At 49.7% G+C, this 18,641-nt stretch overlaps 1 protein-coding gene across 21 annotated transcripts in view; it reads right to left on the bottom strand.

Moving 5' to 3' along the window:
- dlg1b (discs large MAGUK scaffold protein 1b) overlaps positions 1–18,641 on the bottom strand; it is a 92,217-nt gene that overhangs the window by 40,939 nt on the left and 32,637 nt on the right. The window contains exon 1 of one of the 21 annotated variants that reach the window (XM_076745466.1): positions 9,038–9,500. The exons of the other annotated variants lie outside the window; for them this stretch is intronic. Coding sequence (XP_076601581.1) covers positions 9,038–9,310 — 273 coding nt within the window. The 5' untranslated portion in view covers positions 9,311–9,500. Of the gene's footprint in view, positions 1–9,037; positions 9,501–18,641 lie in introns of those variants that run through there. 21 annotated transcript variants of the gene reach the window in all.

Here is an 18,641-nt window from a genome sequence, read left to right as displayed (position 1 = left end):
TGCTGCCTGCTTTCTTCTCAAAAGAGACTGCTGCTGAGGCTCATGGGTAATGTAGTCTTTAGAGCCTGATACCAAAACATGACTTCTCAGAAATGAAGCTGGTTGGAATCTAAACACACGATGCCTCCATCATCGGGGGGACAGCGCTACGCTCTCTGACAGGACTCACGGACCGAAGCAGCACAATGAGACGGTTTAGAAACTGTTTAAAGGGGCTGAAGACGGAGACGAGAGCTGAGACGAGGCTGATATTTCCCTCCCAGGCTTCTCGTCTGCTGCAGCTTCACATCCTGATGAGTCAGAGCTCCGAGTCTTACTCATCTGTTTTCTGGCTTCAAGAGGAGATGTTCATGTTGACAGGTGAACGACTCGACTGTCCTGAACCTCCGCCGTTACATAACCAGACTCAGACTGAGTGACGGACGCCTTCCAGTCCACTCCTGAGCACCGTCGCCTGGACAGAAGGCGGGACAGAGGTGTGATGGGCCGTGGGTGTAAAGAATTTGTTGAATGCACGGCAGGAAGTTCATCTCTAACACATCTGATCACAGACGAACTCCTTGGGCTGCTTCCTCTTCAGCTCAGCCACTGATCAGACTTCATTTTCGTATCTGTCACGTTTCACACGATTGATGTGTTCTGCTGGTTAAAAGAGGTGAAGACAAAAACTCATTTACAACCTTTGACCAGCAGAACTATGATGACATTCACAACATTTTCGGTCAACAAATTTCGACTGAACGACACAGAAAGACGGAGGAGGAGCATGAATTAATAATTGTTTTATTCGGCGCATTAATGAAACCTCAGAAGAACCTCAGAGGAAACTTTCAGCAGCTGCTTCAAAGGGACATTAACCTGCGTCTGCGTCTGAACGGGACTATCCTGTGCGTGATTGGCTGAGGGCTGGATCAGCTGGCAGGTTGGCAGCCCACCTGCGTCTGAGCCGTCACTCCCACCAGTAGCACAGAGACGAACGCTGCTCTGATCAAACGTCACGATCAGCTGTGGGGAGTCCACATCTGACCTCCGATCAGGACTCAGATCAATAGACACCTTCAGAGAAATCCAGGAGATAAAAGGACCTACAGAAAATCAATCAATCACTAGTTTATCAATCAAATGTTTACTAATATTTGGACTGTTCAGGAAAATGAGCGACAGTTTCACTCTTTCCTGATGTTTTATAGAGCAAACAGTTTGTCAACAAACAAAATGATAATGAATCAAACCATAATCAATAGATTAGGTGATGGTAAGAAATAATCCCTCACTGCTGCTGCAGCCTGAACGCCTGAACATCTGCAGCCTGAACGTCTGCAGCATGAACGCCTGAACATCTGCAGCCTGAACGTCTGCACGTCTGCAGCCTGAACATCTGCAGCATGAACACCCGAACATCTGCAGCCTGAACATCTGCAGCCTGAACGTCTGCAGCCTGAACGCCTGAACATCTGCAGCCTGAACGTCTGCAGCCCGAACGCCTGAACGTCTGCAGCATGAACACCTGAACATCTGCAGCCTGAAGGCCTGAACATCTGCAGCCTGAACGCCTGAACGTCTGCAGCCTGAACGCCTGAACATCTGCAGCCTGAACGCCTGAACATCTGCAGCCTGAACGCCTGAACATCTGCAGCCTGAACGCCTGAACATCTGCAGCCTGAACGCCTGAACGTCTGCAGCCTGAACGTCTGCACGTCTGCAGCCTGAACGCCTAAACATCTGCAGCCTGAATGTCTGCAGCCCAAACGCCTGAACATCTGCAGCATGAATGTCTGAACATCTGCAGCATGAACACCCGAACATCTGGCTACGTTCAAGACACACAGTGTCTGCAGCACTTTCACACCACAAGAGGTATTTTAGGAAGCACCGACTGTAACACTTCAGAGAAAAGACTCATGTGAGACGTCACATATGAAGTGTCTGTTTTCATCAAATGTAAAGAGCTCGTTCACACAGACAAGCACACTGGTGTCTCAGTTGGATTTCTTAGGTTTCGTACCTCACGTAATGTCTGAACACATCTGCCGTATGTGAGATGCTCCATTTGTTACTGACAAGCTAAATGTGTTTCAGCTGACGAATGCTGTCGAACTCAAATGTGTTTTTGATTCCCTCCACTTCAACACTGAAGACAACATCCAGGAACACAACTTCACGAGCTCTTAACTGAAAAAACACGTGAGGAGAAGACGACTTATTTTTCACACATGAAGCTGGACAAAGATCCAAAAGACGCTCGACACCAGACAGCTGCCTCCTACTGACGCAGCCAGTCACTGCAGCTTCTTGACCGGACCTCTTCAGTCGGAAACCCTTTAAAAAAGCTAAATAATCTCCTCCGTGTGAGCCATCATGACCAGCTGATGGCTGGGATTTAAGTCTCACGCTGTTCAGCACAAACAGAGTGTGAGAAGGCAGCCTGACGCTCGTTCAGGACAGTGTGGAAGAAGAAATCACACTTTTCTGTTCACACCTTGTGACCAGCTCCAGAGCCTTCCTCGGATCTGATGAAATCAAGAATCTACACACATAAATAAATAAAGAGTTAGAGTTCGGCAAACACTCAGCCATTAAACAGGTCAGGTAAGAAGACCTGCATCAGTGGACAGATGTGCTGCAGCTCGACCAATCAGACAGCATCGCCCTGCTGTCGACTCAGCTGCACCACAGCCTGTGAATCAAACGCTGTCAATCACTTCACTGGAGAGTCTGACTCATTTTCCTCCACAACGTTTTCTGATAGCAGCTGGGTTTGATCCTCAAACTGCACCGAGCGTTAACTGACACCAGTCCTCCTCCAGTGTGACCAGTGCTTCAGAGGAACCGGTGTCAACACAGGCCTGTGAATGAGTCTGAAGCGAGATGGAACCATCGCACACACCTGAACAGACGCTTTAACTTTGCTGAGGTTTTGCTGGATGCTGCATGTGAATTAGACACAAACACAAGTCTGAGAGGCTGAAGGAGGCTTACATTAAAGATACTACACTGAGGCTGATACTACTGTAGTACTGGTCGAGAGCTCCACAGCAGCTACTTCATGACTGTTTCCAAGGTCAAGAAAGATGCCTGGAGCTGAACTTTGAGACGACGTCGACCACAAACCCTTAAAATCTACAATTCAATGAAAACAAGGAGAACTCAACAGCAGCCACTGAGACCAGGTTTCCAACGTTCTGCATCCTGATGCTCTGATTTGACGATTCCTTGGTTGTGTTTGATGGTTGAACTTGATTCTCCATGACTGTGGTGAAACGGTCAGCTGACAGATGCTTACAGATGTGCCTGCGCTGCGTCTGCAGCAATGATCCACGATGACGGTCCTGCTTTAATTACTGATTTAATTACTGGGGGATTACATCCGTGTGCGGGCCGGAGGCCACAGATTAAAATGGGAAGGCGGATTACACCGTAGAGTCAAGACGAACTCCAACCAGCGACGCCTTCAATGTCCACTGAACCGTGTTAATGAGAGGCAGTGCTGGCCGATAATGTGATATTACCCATTAAAGACTCTCAGCATTATCACAGTGATCCACAGCTAACAGGGATTTTCCTTAAATCTATCACAGCCAGAAATCTCAAACACAGGAGAGCATTTTTATGGGATGTCGTTTAAGTGGAACCGTAAACTGAACCAGTACGACCACTTGGCGGTTCAGGACTTCTGGATCGTACTACAGGCCGAGTTCAAAGGTGAACACCTGGTTATACGTCACTGGTTGTTGCAGCTATTCTCAGTTAAATTAAATGCAATTCAGACAAGTTTATGTACATGTAAAGTCAATAGATATGTCTTATTGTCTGGCACTAATTTGAAAACACTACGACATAAATATCCTGAGGATATTCAGACAAACTACCAAGTATAAGAGAAAATACTGTGAAAAATTCCCAGAGTCCTTGTTCAGAAAGCCTCACTTGCTAACCACATGTGCAATAAGCTGCTCTGGATCACTTCACCAGCCAAACCACTCCACTTGCCCCCGGCCACTTCAACAGATCTTTAGCTTACTTTCAGCTAACGGTCAGTGTCGACACAAACACACACAGCAGCTCTGTCTGAATGCTGCTCGACCACAGAGCGGCAGATGGAGAAGCATCGGGAGGCTGCAGGCGACCTGAGCTGTCACGACACTCTGAGGAAACACGACCACAGAGAAGCCCAGGATTACTGTCTGAGAGCAGGAAGTGTGTGAAAACAGTGGGTTTAAAGGTTCCACTCCCTCTGTGGGTCACAACGCTGCACTGAGCCCTCACAGCCTAAATCTGTCTGCATCTGTGCGACTAAACAAGAGCGCTCGAAGGGGAAGCCATAGAAGCGGCGCTCTGGCTCCTGTCCATTATTCTGAACCGTTGTTGTTTCCGTCAGCGGCTGCTTTTAAAATCTACACGGAGCTCAAACCGCAAGGTGAAAGGTGCCGATGTGGACGTCGCTGCGATGGCACTGCGAACACATCGCAGGTCGCTGCAGCGGCTTCATGTCAGAGTGTCCTTGAGCGAGACACTGAGCCCACTCACTGTGGACGAGAGCAGCACAAATGGAAATGTGGACGTAGGAGGTAGCGGGGAGGTTTCCAGTGATGACACTGTCTGCCTGAAGAGAGCCGCCTCCTCCTCCTCCTCCTCCTCGACAGCTCTCAGAGAGACGAGGAGGAGGAGGAGGAGGCACAGCGCCGACTCCTGCCTGCCAAAAGCTGCTATAAATAGGAGCATCACCACGGAGCGGATGTAGCAGGATGTTCAGGAGGAGGAGGAGGAGGGTTTCTGGATGATTCAGGGATGTGATGAAGAAGAAGATGGGAACAACCAAGCGAGGAGTAATATCCCACCACAATCTCCCTGTATTTACCGTCTTTGGTCTGTCTGTCTGTCTGTCTGTCTGTCCACTTTGCTGCTGTGTGAGGACACACAGGAACCACACAGTGCTTAAAGTATTTCAGTGATTTCCCATCGACCACACACAGGAGCCATGAACTCTGCCCACAACTTCAGGCTTCTCCTGAATCTCCTGAATTGAGTTTCAAACATTCAGTCCTTCATTGATATACTCGCTTTACGCAGCTTTAATACAAACGTGGGAACAAATATCTGATCTGTTACGACCTGTCTGCAGAGGACGCTCCTAAAATTCACTCATCATTAATCAATAAAAACGGAGGAGGACACGAGCGAGCAAAGCTGCACTGAGCGGCAGAGTGTGCTTCGGGATGTAAATGACCAGCAAAGATGCTGCTGTCAGCAGGGTCCGAATTCGGCACCGCCGCTCGCCAAAGGTGACGAAAAGTCTGCGCGATGAATAAAGCAATTGAGGTCAGCAACCATTGGCTGGCTGCTGAAACAAGCCGATCAGCTGTGCGTGCTGGTGGCGTCGTGCCGCATATGACCGTCAACGACTGCATCACAATTCTGTGATTAACCCTCGTCGTTCACCTACTTTTTCTAGCTCCCACAGAGGAGAGTCTTACAGTAAGTGTGAGAACAGCCTGAAAGCACACACGAGGTGAGGTGGTGAAGAGACGACGGTTTAAGAAAGCACGACCGGCAGCAGCGTTTGCTCGGGTACGCCATGACACAGGACCGATGGCTGCCGTCACAACTCAGTGTATTGTTTATCTAATTAGTGATTTGACTTCGCATCTTGATCCCAGTAACAACGTTTCTTTAAATTTTCAGTGTAGCTGCCACAGAAGAGACGCAGCAGAGGCTCAGAAGGTCGCCTCAACACCGTCACAGACACAAAGACTGATAGGAAGGATTGAGGCGCCGCTGGCTTCAGGTCAGAGGAAGTTGAACGGGCCTCAGAGGCTCAGCCCCACACTGAACGACGGCTTCCACCAGCATCCACACTGTCTCAGTCCTGACATCCAACATCCGACTGATGTCCATCAAGACGTCTGTCCCGCTGACCGTCCGTGCTGTTTGCACAGAAAATCTCAAAGACAACAAGGACTGTAGACGGAATTCAACCGAGCTGTGACCTCTGACCTCTGTTTGAAGGTTTACTATGTTGAAATATTATCTGAAACTACGCATGACTGTATTTACCCAAATACTGTAATTAACTGCAATTTTGAGGTACTTGTACCTCACTTCTTTCATTTATGACACTAGTACACTTCACAAATATTTTTACTTTTTACTTCATTACATTTATTTGACAATATTAGTAATTAGTTACGTTGTAGGTTCAGAGTATTAATACTGATAAATTCTGATTTACCAGCTGACACATGAACAACTCTAATCCAGTGAGGTTACATACAGTGTATTATTCAAGTATTTACTTCAAGTATATTTTGATGCTAAAATACTGCATACGATTTGACCTGCAGAGTATTTCTACTCTGTGGTAGTACTACTTGTACTTGAAGGATGAGAGTAGTTCCTGTGCCACTGACTAACCGCTGGATAAACAGTCAGCGGTGGTCTTTCCCTCTCAGCGGCGAGCGGCCTCCACCCTGACCGTTGGTGCTGTAAACAGATGGAGACGAGCTGAGGTCTGAACTCGCCCCGGCCCTCTGGATCTGGATCTGGATGTGGATGTGGATCTGGATCTGATGAGGGCTGTGTTGAAGCCAAGACATACTCTGAGCTGTGGTGAATTCAGTTCAGCCCTCTGAACACTTTACGGCTCCACAATTGATAACTTCCGGCAAAATCTATTGAGTGTGTGGTAGAAAGCAGTCGATGGGCTGATCGATGGGACTTAATTAAGACACGCTGTGATCAAACTGACGCAGAGCAGAATTCACAGCTGAGCGCTTAATCAGAGGCACCGCTGAAGCTTTTAACCGTCGAGCCTCCAGTCTGAGATGAGCGTCATCTCCTCAATCCCTCAGATTAACGACGACACCAGTGAATCCTGGTCCATGTAGAACAGGCAGCAGTAATCTGAGCGGCGCCTGAGGGTTCACAGGTCAGCACAGCGCTCCGCATGATACTGTAACTCCACCCCCGAGGCGCTCAGTGTGACTGTCCAATCAGAGCCAGGGGCCAAGAGGTCAACAGGGAGGTTCAAGTGGACTCGAGTCCATCAGAGACTCACGCAGTGATTGGCCAGCTGGATGGAGGCGTTTTAACTTGTAGCTCGAGGCCTTCTCCTGAACAACAACGCTACGAATGTCCGGACACGAGCTCAGAACAGGTAGAGACACGTTGGTCTGCACACAGAAACAGGAAGAGGAACAAACCACAACTACATCCTGTGTGAACTCTGGTAAAACCAACACGACAGTCTAAAGCTGATAGTTCCAGCTTCTGTGTGCGTGTGTGTGTGCGTGCGTGCGTGTGTGTGTGTGTGTGTGTGTGTGCGCATGTGTGTGCGCATGTGTGTGCGTGTGTGTGTGTGTGTGTGTGCGTGTGTGTGCGTGTGTGTGTACGTGGTTTCAGACTGGGATCCAGACTCTGGACCTGAAAGCACATCCAGCTGAGTGACAGTGACACACAAACTGACAGTGAGGACACAGAGAGCCACACTTCAAAGACCAGGACGATCAGTGGACGACTCCGTCCCCACAGGTCTGTCTTCACTCCTCGTCTCTCAGCTCGCCGCCTCCATCGCCTCATGTCTGACTGAGGCTTCGGTGAGTTGGTGTTTCCCTGCAGAGCACATGTTGACCACACATGCACGTGCCTGCCGGCCTGCCTCTGACGCTCCCTGTCGGCCAATCGCGCCTCAGCACCGCTGCAATCACGGCCTCCGATTGGTCGATTCAGTGACGCAGAGATGACAAGCGGCTCGGGCAGCCTATCGTGTCGCATCAGGTCAAACAGTAAACACAGCCGCTCAGCGCAGAGCTAAAGGGCTTTTCTCCCTCAGCTGTTGTCTGACAGGCGCAGAGCAGAAGAACCAAGCACAGCAGAACCTGGTTTGGTCCTTTTAAGGGTCTGACTGACGTTTTCTGGTTCCCAGCTCGACTGTGTTCGGTCTCTCCTCTCTCTGATGCCTTCACTGCCCTGCAGTGCTTCTCTGTCGCGCCCACACAGGTTTGGTTTCTGATATTTTTCGTATTCATGTCTGTCCATCTCTCCTCTGCCTGAACTACATGTTTCTGTGACGGAGCGTCAGCGTTCAGGTTTGAAGCTGAACCAACGGGCTCGAGGTTTGTCACCACGCCGCCCGCAGTGACTGAAACAACCTGGTTTAAAAGGATTTTCTCATGAATGACAACAGGAACCGCACTAACCCATCAGAGGAACCACAGTTCATTTCAAGAGACCCACAATTATCCAAACGTGTGAGACCACAAACCTCAGCGGTCGTCACAGTTTGATCCTCAGATCATTCAGATGGCTATGAGAGCGATCAGTGCTTCGGTCACTTATTGAGTTTAAATGCTTGAAATATTCTCAGTCATATTTTCAGGACTTCAGGAAGTCTGCTTCAATTCTGACCGAGAAATGACTAATTTAATTTACCTCAATTGACAGATTTGGGCTAATTTGCATTGAGTTATTGTTCCTGATAGAAATGATGGAAAATAAAAGTCAACTTTCAAAGTACAAAAGGAAACAAACAGAAAACTGCCAGTAAGAAAAACTGAAGAATCAACACGTCAATCATGTCTTCGCAGGACCGCCGACACCTTTTAATGCTCACGATAAACCAATTACAGCGGACGCCATCGATCGGTTAAGGGATCAGTCGATCGACAGAAAAATGATCGGTTCATCGTGAGGCCAGTTTTCAAGCAAAAACAGGATTTGCTGTTTTCTTTGTTGGCGAGACGTCACTTCGTTTTTGTGACACTGAAACGATGAATCGTGATCACAGTTGACGGTAATCGTTATCTGTGGCCCTGATTGGTCCTGGCGAACAGACATGAACTCACAGACGGCCTAGTTCAGTCTGAAGTTTACCTTCAGACGCCCGACTGGACAAACTCCACCTACAGTTTGGCTCTGAGAGTTTTCTCCAGGTTTTAGAAACGAACGCACCCCGACGCCCGGGCCGTGACCTCACACACGCTCACCACGTGAGACGCCAAACTCTGCCTCCGCCTCCCTCCCGGCAGATGTTTCCACCCACCTTGCAGCCGAACATGAGGGAGATGGTGCTGTTGGTGCAGGCCACCTTGCAGTGGCACAGCATGGGCGAGAAGCACTCCACCTTCTTCATGCCAGGGGACATCTTGTCGGCGCCGGGGCAGTTGGCCGACAGCCGCCTCCTGCGGGAGCGCTGCCGGCTCCTCCCGCGCCGCCCGGCTCCGGACGTGGCTCCCCCCGCACCTCCTCCTCCGCCTCCACCTCCAGCCTCTCCACCTCCTCCTCCACTGCTGCTGCTGCTCCCTGCTCTCACCATCCGCCCTCATTCCTCGCGTCGCTCCATCGCGGCGGGGAGGAAACGACTCCCAGAGCTCTTCCTTCATTCAGGGAGAACCTCCCCCCTCCTCGTCTCCACTGACCCCTCCTCCTCCTCTTCCTCTTCCTCCTCCTTCTTCTGGTAGAATATATTCCTCTCCCTCTTGACCTCCTCTCAGGCGTTTGCCTCGACTCCTCTCTCCCTCGTTCTCTTGTTTTCCTCCTCTCTCCCTGTTGCGTTCCCTCTCTCTCTCTGCACTGACAGAGTGGTGATGATGATGAGAGCCGGGGCGAGCGAGCGCCGCTGTGTGTGTGTGTGTGTGTGTTTGTGTGCATGTGTGTGTTAAGCTTTCCTCTGTGGGGGTGTGATTGGTCTCCAGGGAGAGGGGGGTGGGGGCGACAGAGGTTGGTCACATGACTCATCGGAAACGAGGAGGGTTGAACGAGAGAGAGAGAGAGAGAGAGAGAGAGAGAGAGAGAGAGAGAGTGGGGGTGTATCCTCAGGGAAGGTAGAGTGATGTAGGACAAAGTCAGTGATGTGGAGGAGAGGAAGAGGAGAAACAGATGGAAAAAAAGAGGAAAAGGAGGAGGCAGAAACAGGAAGACAGAAAGAGTAGGAGGGGGAGCAGGAGGAGAAACGAAGAGGGAAAGGTGGAGGACCAAAGGAAGGGGAGGATGAAAAAGAGGAAGAGGAGGAGTCAGATGGAGAGGAAAAGGAATCGAAGGAGGAGACTGAGGAGGAAGAGCTGAGCACCAGAGGGAGAGAAAAGGAGGTGGAGCCTTTATTTACATCAACACTTCCTGTCAGTTTGACATCAGTATTTTTCATTATTATGGACGCCAGGACGTTTCTGAACGTTTTGTGTCCAAAACACAAAATTTATTCAGTTTAAAGTCACAGAAAAGCAAAACTTCTCACCTGAGAACATTAAACAAAAGACGGTTTGTCATCTTTACTTGATGAACGGCTCAAATCAGGACGGAACGCTACGTTTTTCTACCGAAAAGTCTCTGCGATGAGCAAAGGGACGGCAGCAGAGCTGTGAGAGACAGCTTCACCATGAGAGTGAGACAGCTTCACCATGAGAGTGTGAGACAGCTTCACCATGAGAGTGTGAGACAGCTTCACCATGAGAATGTGAGACAGCTTCACCATGAGAGTGAGACAGCTTCACCATGAGAGTGTGAGACAGCTTCACCATGAGAATGAGACAGCTTCACCATGAGAGTGAGACAGCTTCACCATGAGAATGAGACAGCTTCACCATGAGAGTGTGAGACAGCTTCACCATGAGAGTGTGAGACAGCTTCACCATGAGAGAGTGAGACAGCTTCACCATGAGAATGAGACAGCTTCACCATGAGAGTGAGACAGCTTCACCATGAGAGAGTGAGACAGCTTCACCATGAGAGTGAGACAGCTTCACCATGAGAGAGTGAGACAGCTTCACCATGAGAGTGTGAGACAGCTTCACCATGAGAGTGAGACAGCTTCACCATGAGAGTGTGAGACAGCTTCACCATGAGAATGAGACAGCTTCACCATGAGAGTGTGAGACAGCTTCACCATGAGAGAGTGAGACAGCTTCACCATGAGAGTGTGAGACAGCTTCACCATGAGAGAGTGAGACAGCTGCTCCTTGAACAGCCTCCAGGAGACGAGCCTTAAAGGACGAGTGTGTCGTGGTCACTGTTAGCATCAGTGCTACGAGCAGAAACAGGCATCTTCTGCTGATGGACGGATGAACCTCAAACACCACACTGCTGCACCTGACGCTTCTTCTCCACACCTGCTACTTTATTGTTGGGTGTGGATGACTTTAGGCGAAGCTGCTTTAAAAAAGGTCAAAGTTCACACATAAAGGAGAGCAAAACTGAGCTGCTTCTCTAAAAACACCTGCATCGACCAGAAGTTAGCGTTAGCAAACAGGAGAGACTAGAGCTCTGCAGACCGAACGGGGGACAACCTCCCTCTGAGATCTGATCACTGTGTATGTGCATGTGTGTGTGTGCGGGCCCGCGTGCGTGCGTGCGTGTGTGTGTCCTGGGCGGAGACGTCAGGAAGCTGAGAGATTCCTCCTGAGACTGACAACAGAGTCCCTCCTATCTGTTCGTCTACATCTGCCGGCTTTTAATTGGACTATTTCTCTGCAAGTCTACAACACACACACACACACACGCACACACACTCACACGCACACACATGCACACACATCCACCCACTGTCTGTCTCTGCGTTAGTCATTCAGGGTGAAGAGGAGATGAGAGAAAATGTGAGAAGTGAGGAGGAGAGGAGGAGGACGAAGGTCTCTGTGTCGTTTTATTAGATTATGCTGAAGCTATTTTCTTCCTCTGAACGATGGACGAATGATTCAGGACTGCTGCTCGCTTCACGCCACCACTGACAAATCAAAATCTATTTTAAAAGAGAAATATTCAAGTCTAATTACAAACAACGCAGAAAAAATATGGGTAAAATGTAAATTAGACATTTAAAAAAACAGTGAGACCGGAGAGAAAACCAAAGTCCACTCAAAACAGCTGCTGGCGCCCCCCAGAGGCTGCAGCGTTCATTACAGCCACAGTCTCAGAGTTTGTCCAGACGGTGGCGCTGACTGAAAGGTCACGGGGTGGTCAGCGCAGAGGGTTCATCCTCTGAAGAGCAGGAGCACAGCCGGACATTTCCTGGTGACGCACTGAGAGGCAGCTCCATCGGGTTCGAACGACTCCATCAGCTGATTATAGAGTCATGAGGACAGGTGACAGGTGACACCGTGGTCCCTGACCAATCATTCACCACCCGTGTGATGTCACTGGGAGGGCGGTGCCTGCAGTGGTGCGTGTGACACGGACCGTCTGTTGAAGCCCACGACGACAAAGAAGAACTGACTGTTGGTGTGTTAACGAACACTCAAACACATCATCGACTCAACGTGAAAATGATATTTAAAGTAGAAAAGAAGCAGCACCAACAGCTCTGACAGCACGGCACGACGGACAGGAGCATGTGGGCACGCATCTCTACAGCAACGGCAGCCGAGGCTCATGGTACTGTAGTATTTAGAGCCATCAGAACACCACTATGCACACAGAGAGCGACACACCGGACGTCTCACGTGTTCAAATATTCAGACAGGATTCCATTGTGGAAGAGGAGAACGTGTTTCCACGAGCGCCTCCTCCTGCTCCATGACTGTACAAAACACACCGCGACTGAACTCCAGGACAGGAGGAAGAGGACAGAAGACACACAGACACAGACAGACAGACAGACACACACACACACACACACATCAGATGAAGCTTCCATTTAAGTCAATTACATTTTGGACAGTTTGCACCATTTGGCTTCTGTCTGTGTGTGCTGCTGTATGAGCGCCTCATTATCAAAGCCTGAGTCAGGCTGACACACACACACACACACACACACACAGTGCAGACTGAGCGTTTGCAGTGACAGTGATAGCAGCTGACAGGTTCAGATGTGATGGCCTCCTTCTAAATTTACCCTGCTGCTTTTTACACATCACTCACTACACACACTCCACAACTCACACTGAGGACGTCTGTGTGTGTGTGTGTGTGTGTGTGTGTGTGTGTGTGTGTGTGTGGACCTGACATGACCTGGTCTCAGGTCCTCCTGGGCTGTGGGTCAGGTAATACTTAAAAAATTGTCCCAGGTTTTCTAACATAGAAACATCAAACGTTCTTCTACTCTTCTTCTTCTTCTTCTTGATGGTTGTGGTGGTGTTGTTGTTGGTGGTGGTGGTGGTGTTGTTCTTGTTGGTGGTGTTGTTGGTGTTGGTGTTGGTGGTGTTGTTGGAGTTGTTGGTGCGGTTGGTGTTGGTGGTGTTGTTCTTGTTGGTGGTGTTGGTGGTGGTGGTGTTGGTGGTGTTGTTCTTGTTGGTGGTGGTGTTGGTAGTGGTGTTGTTGGGGTTGTTGTTGGTGGTGGTGGTGTTGTTCTTGTTGGTGGTGGTGTTGTTGGGGTTGTTGTTGAGGTTGTTGGTGCGGTTGGTGTTGGTGTTGGTGGTGGTGTTGTTGGGGTTGTTGGTGTTGGTGGTGTTGTTGGTTTTGGTGGTGGTGGTGGTGGTGGTGGTGTTGGGTTGTTGGTGTTGGTGTTGGTGTTGTTGGGTTGTTGGTGTTGGTGGTGTTGGTGGTGGTGGTGTTGTTGGTGTTGGTGGTGTTGTTGGGTTGTTGGTGTTGGTGGTGGTGGTGTTGGGGTTGCTGGTGCGGTTGGTGGTGGTGTTGTTCTTGTTGGTGGTGGTGTTGGTGTTGGTGGTGGTGTTGTTGGGGTTGTTGGTGTTGGTGGTGGTGGTGGTGGTGTTGTTGGAGTTGTTGGTGCGGTTGGTGTTGGTGGTGGTGGTGGTGGTGGTGTTGTTGGTGGTGTTGTTCTTGTTGGTGGTGGTGTTGTTCTTGTTGGTGGTGGTGTTGGGGTTGTTGGTGTTGGTGGTGGTGTTGTTGAGGTTGTTGGTGCGGTTGGTGTTGGTGTTGGTGGTGGTGTTGTTGGGGTTGTTGGTGTTGTTGGTTTTGGTGGTAGTGGTGGTGGTGGTGGTGGTGGGTTGTTGGTGTTGGTGGTGGTGGTGGTGTTGTTGGGTTGTTGGTGTTGGTGTTGTTGGTGTTGTTGGGTTGTTGGTGTTGGTGTTGTTGGTGGTGGTGTTGCTGGTGGTGTTGTTCTTGTTGGTGGTGGTGGTGGTGTTGTTGGGGTTGTTGTTGGTGGTGGTGGTGGTGATGGTGTTCTTGTTGGTGGTGGTGTTGGTGTTGTTGGGGTTGTTGGCGTTGGTGGTGGTGGTGGTGTTGTTGGGGTTATTGGTGCGGTTGGTGTTGGTGTTGGTGGTGGTGTTGTTGGGGTTGGTGGTAGTGGTGTTGTTGGTTTTGGTGGTGGTGGTGGTGGTGTTGTTGGGGTTGTTGGTGTTGGTGGTGTTGTTGGTTTTGGTGGTGGTGGTGGTGGTGGTGGTGTTGTTGGGTTGTTCGTGTTGGTGGTGGTGTTGGTGGTGGTGGTGGTGTTGTTGGGTTGTTGGTGTTGGTGGTGGTGGTGTTGTTGGTTTTGGTGGTGTTGGTGGTGGTGTTGTTGGGTTGTTGGTGTTGGTGTTGGTGGTGTTGTTGGTGTTGATGTTGTTGGTGGTGATGGTGTTGTTGGGTTGTTGGTGTTGGTGTTGGTGTTGTTGGTGGTGGTGGTGTTGTTGGGTTGTTGGTGTTGATGGTGGTGGTGTTGTTGGTGTTGGTGTTGGTGGTGTTGTTGGGTTGTTGGTGTTGGTGGTGGTGGTGGTGGTGGTGTTGTTGGGTTGTTGGTGTTGGTGGTGGTGTTGTTGGGTTGTTGGTGTTGGTGGTGGTGTTGGGTTGCTGGTGTTGGTGGTGGTGGTGGTGGTGTTGGTGTTGTTGGGTTGTTGGTGTTGGTGGTGGTGTTGGGTTGTTGGTGTTGGTGGTGTTGGGTTGTTGGTGTTGGTGGTGGTGGTGGTGTTGTTGGGTTGTTGGTGTTGGTGGTGGTGTTGGTGTTGGTGGTGGTGGTGTTGTTGGGTTGTTGGTGTTGGTGGTGGTGGTGGTGTTGTTGGGTTGTTGGTGTTGGTGGTGGTGGTGGTGGTGGTGTTGTTGGGTTGTTGGTGTTGGTGGTGGTGGTTGTGGTGTTGGGTAGTTGGTGTTGGTGGTGGTGGTGTTGTTGGGTTGTTGGTGTTGGTGGTGGTGTTGGTGTTGGTGGTGTTGGTGGTGGTGGTGGTGTTGTTGGGTTGTTGGTGTTGGTGGTGGTGGTGTCTTGGCTTCAGATCATGTTGTGATTGGTGTTTATTTCCGTGTCTGGTTTGTTTGGACCAATCACTGTCAGAAAAAACGAGCTCGGTCCCTTCAGTGAAGTCTGGATTCTAAAGTGAACTCATGAATTCATGTGTTCATCTGTCTCTGTTATTCTTCACTAGTCAGCTGAACAGCTGTGGACTGGCTCCCCCTGCTGGACTGCACCGGACATATCAGCTGAGTGCTGCAGTGGGAAACCCTCGAGTGTCCCGTGTTGTTCCTGTCCTCGTCTTCATCGTGTTGATGCTGTTCTCTATTATTTTATACATTTTAAAACAATAGAAAATCTAGAGACATAAACAAAAACTGAAGCAGTGATATTTGATGAAGGAGCTGAACAAAATGTTCAGAGAGGAGACAAAGTCCATCACCACACTCAGAGTACGTCCACATTAAGATGGAGAATCTCTTTTTTTGTCCATTCTGGTCCTCCGTCCATTCACACAGGAGTCAAGCTCACAGGAGGAGGTGAGGAGGAAAATGTCCACTGTGCTCCTCGCAGAGAGCAGCAGGACCCTCCTGTCGCTGACCCCACAACAGCACAGTCTGTGTAAATCCCAGTGAAACCAGTAAGGACCATCACAGGAAACCCAGCAGACTGGTGTGGACAGAAGCACCACCACACACATCCAGCAGGGGGCAGCACATCACCAGACAGACTGCAGCTGTGGCAGAGGGAGACGGACTGTCCTCGGCACTGCTTCAATACGTCCACCAAAAACAACACTGACGTCTCTTCTGTCTTCACTGTGTTTACAGGCCTGAAAGGTCAAACTGGAGTCGACCCAGAGGAGGACACCGTCTGATGGACAAGCTGTCCGCAGCGCAGCCACAGTTCCTCATTCATTTGAAGGGATTTTCTACATCATCAGTTTCCTTTAAACTGTTTCAAACCCTGGAAACTAACATGCAGTTTTCCAGGTTTTCCAGGACACGCTCACTGACTGTGCGTCATGTGATCCCTCCCGGACTGTTTGTCTGATGAACCTCCAAACTCAAGGATCTGTTACCCCAACTGGACCCTGGGCTTCCTGGAATGGATCTTAGACCCCACCTGTACCTGAAACTACCGCAGCGCCCTCAGGTGTGGTGACGCAGGGCCGCTCTCAGTCTAAAGATGGCCGCTTGTGTGTATTATTGTCCCAAAGGACCGTCTGGCAGGACTTCTTGTCTCTGTGTCGACCCAGATGGCGAGGCGTTGCCCTGAGGTGGGGGAGGGGGTAGAGTGGGTGCATCGCAGCCACTTGAGTAAATATCAAAGCTTCGCCATCAGATCTGCAGCATCTCAGTGCCACTCCCTTCCCAGAATCCTCTCTGCTTACAGGCTACATGAGAGGAAAAACAAATCAGCTCATTCAACAGCTTTAACTGTCTGCTCTTTAAACGTGCAAATCAGCGTTTTGGACGTCACACACAGTTTGAGCCGACTAATATTTACTGCATGCCATGAAAATGTCAACATTTGTTGGTCATATTGTTTTTGTTTTTTTTAAAAGTGCAGTGTGTGTGTGTGGGTGGGGGGGTGGGGGGGTGAAGATGAATCAGCATCTTTTAAGTCTGTTTTCAGGTACAAATGTGAAATATTTGATCATTCAAATGAGTTTATTTCTGCTTCCTTGTTGAACGTCAGTGACTGAATCTCTTTGGTGGGACACAACAGGACACCTGAAGACGTCAGCTGGGACACTTTCATTCTTCATCTGTTCACAGCCCCAAATTATTCATCTAGAAGATAAACAGCAGATCTGACGTCACATATATGAACATCTGAAGAGCTCTAACCAGCGAACTTCACCAAGTTTTTTACTGTGAAGGCTTTGATTCAACTTCTCACTTCAGCTCTAAACCAAATAACAACAACTCAGAGAATCAACACCTGCTCTGCCAAGTCCAACACCAGTAAGAACCACAACGCACCAAAATGGGAGACAGAAGACAAGTCCAACAGGTCAGATCAAACCAGAGCAGGACTGCAGCAGAGGAGGCTGGAGGAGACTAAGTGTCTGGTCTGGGATCTGGTCTGAGTCTGGGATCAGATCAGGCTGCAGGTTTCAGGGGAAAGCAGCGCTTGGAAAAGCTCCTCAGTGAGCTGAGGTGGAGGAAGCCGGAGCTTTGTGATCTGCTCTCTGTGGGAGAGTCAATCAAACGTCGAGCACTTCCTGTCCCAACAACCACCGCCGCAAAAACAAAGACAGAGCTGGACTCATTAGAGGACGTGAAAAAAAAGCTGCCAGCGAGGGAACGGCCACTCCAGGGCCACAAATAAAGTACCCCCCCCCCCCACCCCCCCTGTCAGAGCCTGCAGCTCAAACACAGACTTTCAGTCTTCAAGACAGCATCGAGCACCGATGACCAGCTTTGACTTCAGCGAGGTAAGAGACAGACTGACTGATTCTAATGAGCTGCACACTGCATCCTGAACACACCGATCCTACACACTCCTTTTTACGGTGTGTGTGCAAATAATCCACGTCTTAAAGCTCTGTTGGGCAGGAACCACCTGTCGACCAGCAGGGGCAACCATCACACCTGGAGCACAGCGCTGACAAATTAATCAAGACAGGCCCAAAGTGAGAAAAAAACGAATAACACATAATAATAATAATAATAATACGTAAGGCACCAAAATATGGGCTAAACAATAGAAATGAATTCATAAATAACAGCACCAGATTTTCAATATGACCTGTGCATTTACCTGTGCATATACCTGTACCTGTGCATGTACCTGTACCTGTACCCGTGCATGTACCTGTACCTGTACCAGGCCCGTCCTGCACCTTCACTGGAAAGAAACTGGCTTCAAGCGAACACCTACTGTCTAAATCTAACGCCTGTCCCCTGAAGGATCACCTTAATAATGGAGACAAAGCATGTCAACAAAATTTACATTCCTTTATCTCTGTCCCTTTTCATCCATCACCGTCTCTGTGAGACACACAGAGACACAAAGACAAATCCATTATTCAGCGAGCGCAGGCAGCTGCAGATACAGCAGCTCAGCTTAACATGCAGCAAAACCACAGAGAGTCTTCATCAGCAGGAATACAAACACCGAGTGAGAGAGGGAGAGACCCGGGGGAGAGGACCGAGGAGGGAGAGGAGGGAGAGGACCAGAGACAGAGGGGGGAGGGGGGGAGAGCAGAGAGGAGGGAGAGGACCAGAGACAGAGGGGGGAGAGGAGGAACATCACTCTAAACACAGTCACTGTCCAACCACAGAGCTGAGGACAGGAGCAAACACACCTGCTGAGATCCATGGAACTGAACAGATCAGCACTAATACCAGCAGTCACACAACAAACGACATTAATCAAACACACTAAGAAAGGATTCTGAACGGTTTCGATCCACATGGACGTCCTGTGCTGCCTGAACAGGTACGACTCTACTGACGGCCCTGACCTCTGAACAGCTGACAAGAGAAGTTTAGAGGAAAAGAAGAGAAATATTGAAACTTTCTCGGCCCACCTTCAGTCTGTCAGAGCTGAGCTGCTCGCCGTCGCTGGGCACAAACGTCACGTCTTATTTTGCACTCAGGCGTCGCTG

The sequence above is a fragment of the Chaetodon auriga genome, chromosome 12 (genome assembly GCF_051107435.1).
Source record: "Chaetodon auriga isolate fChaAug3 chromosome 12, fChaAug3.hap1, whole genome shotgun sequence".
Classification (NCBI taxonomy): domain Eukaryota; kingdom Metazoa; phylum Chordata; class Actinopteri; order Chaetodontiformes; family Chaetodontidae; genus Chaetodon; species Chaetodon auriga.
This window is presented reverse-complemented; position numbering and strand designations above follow the sequence as displayed.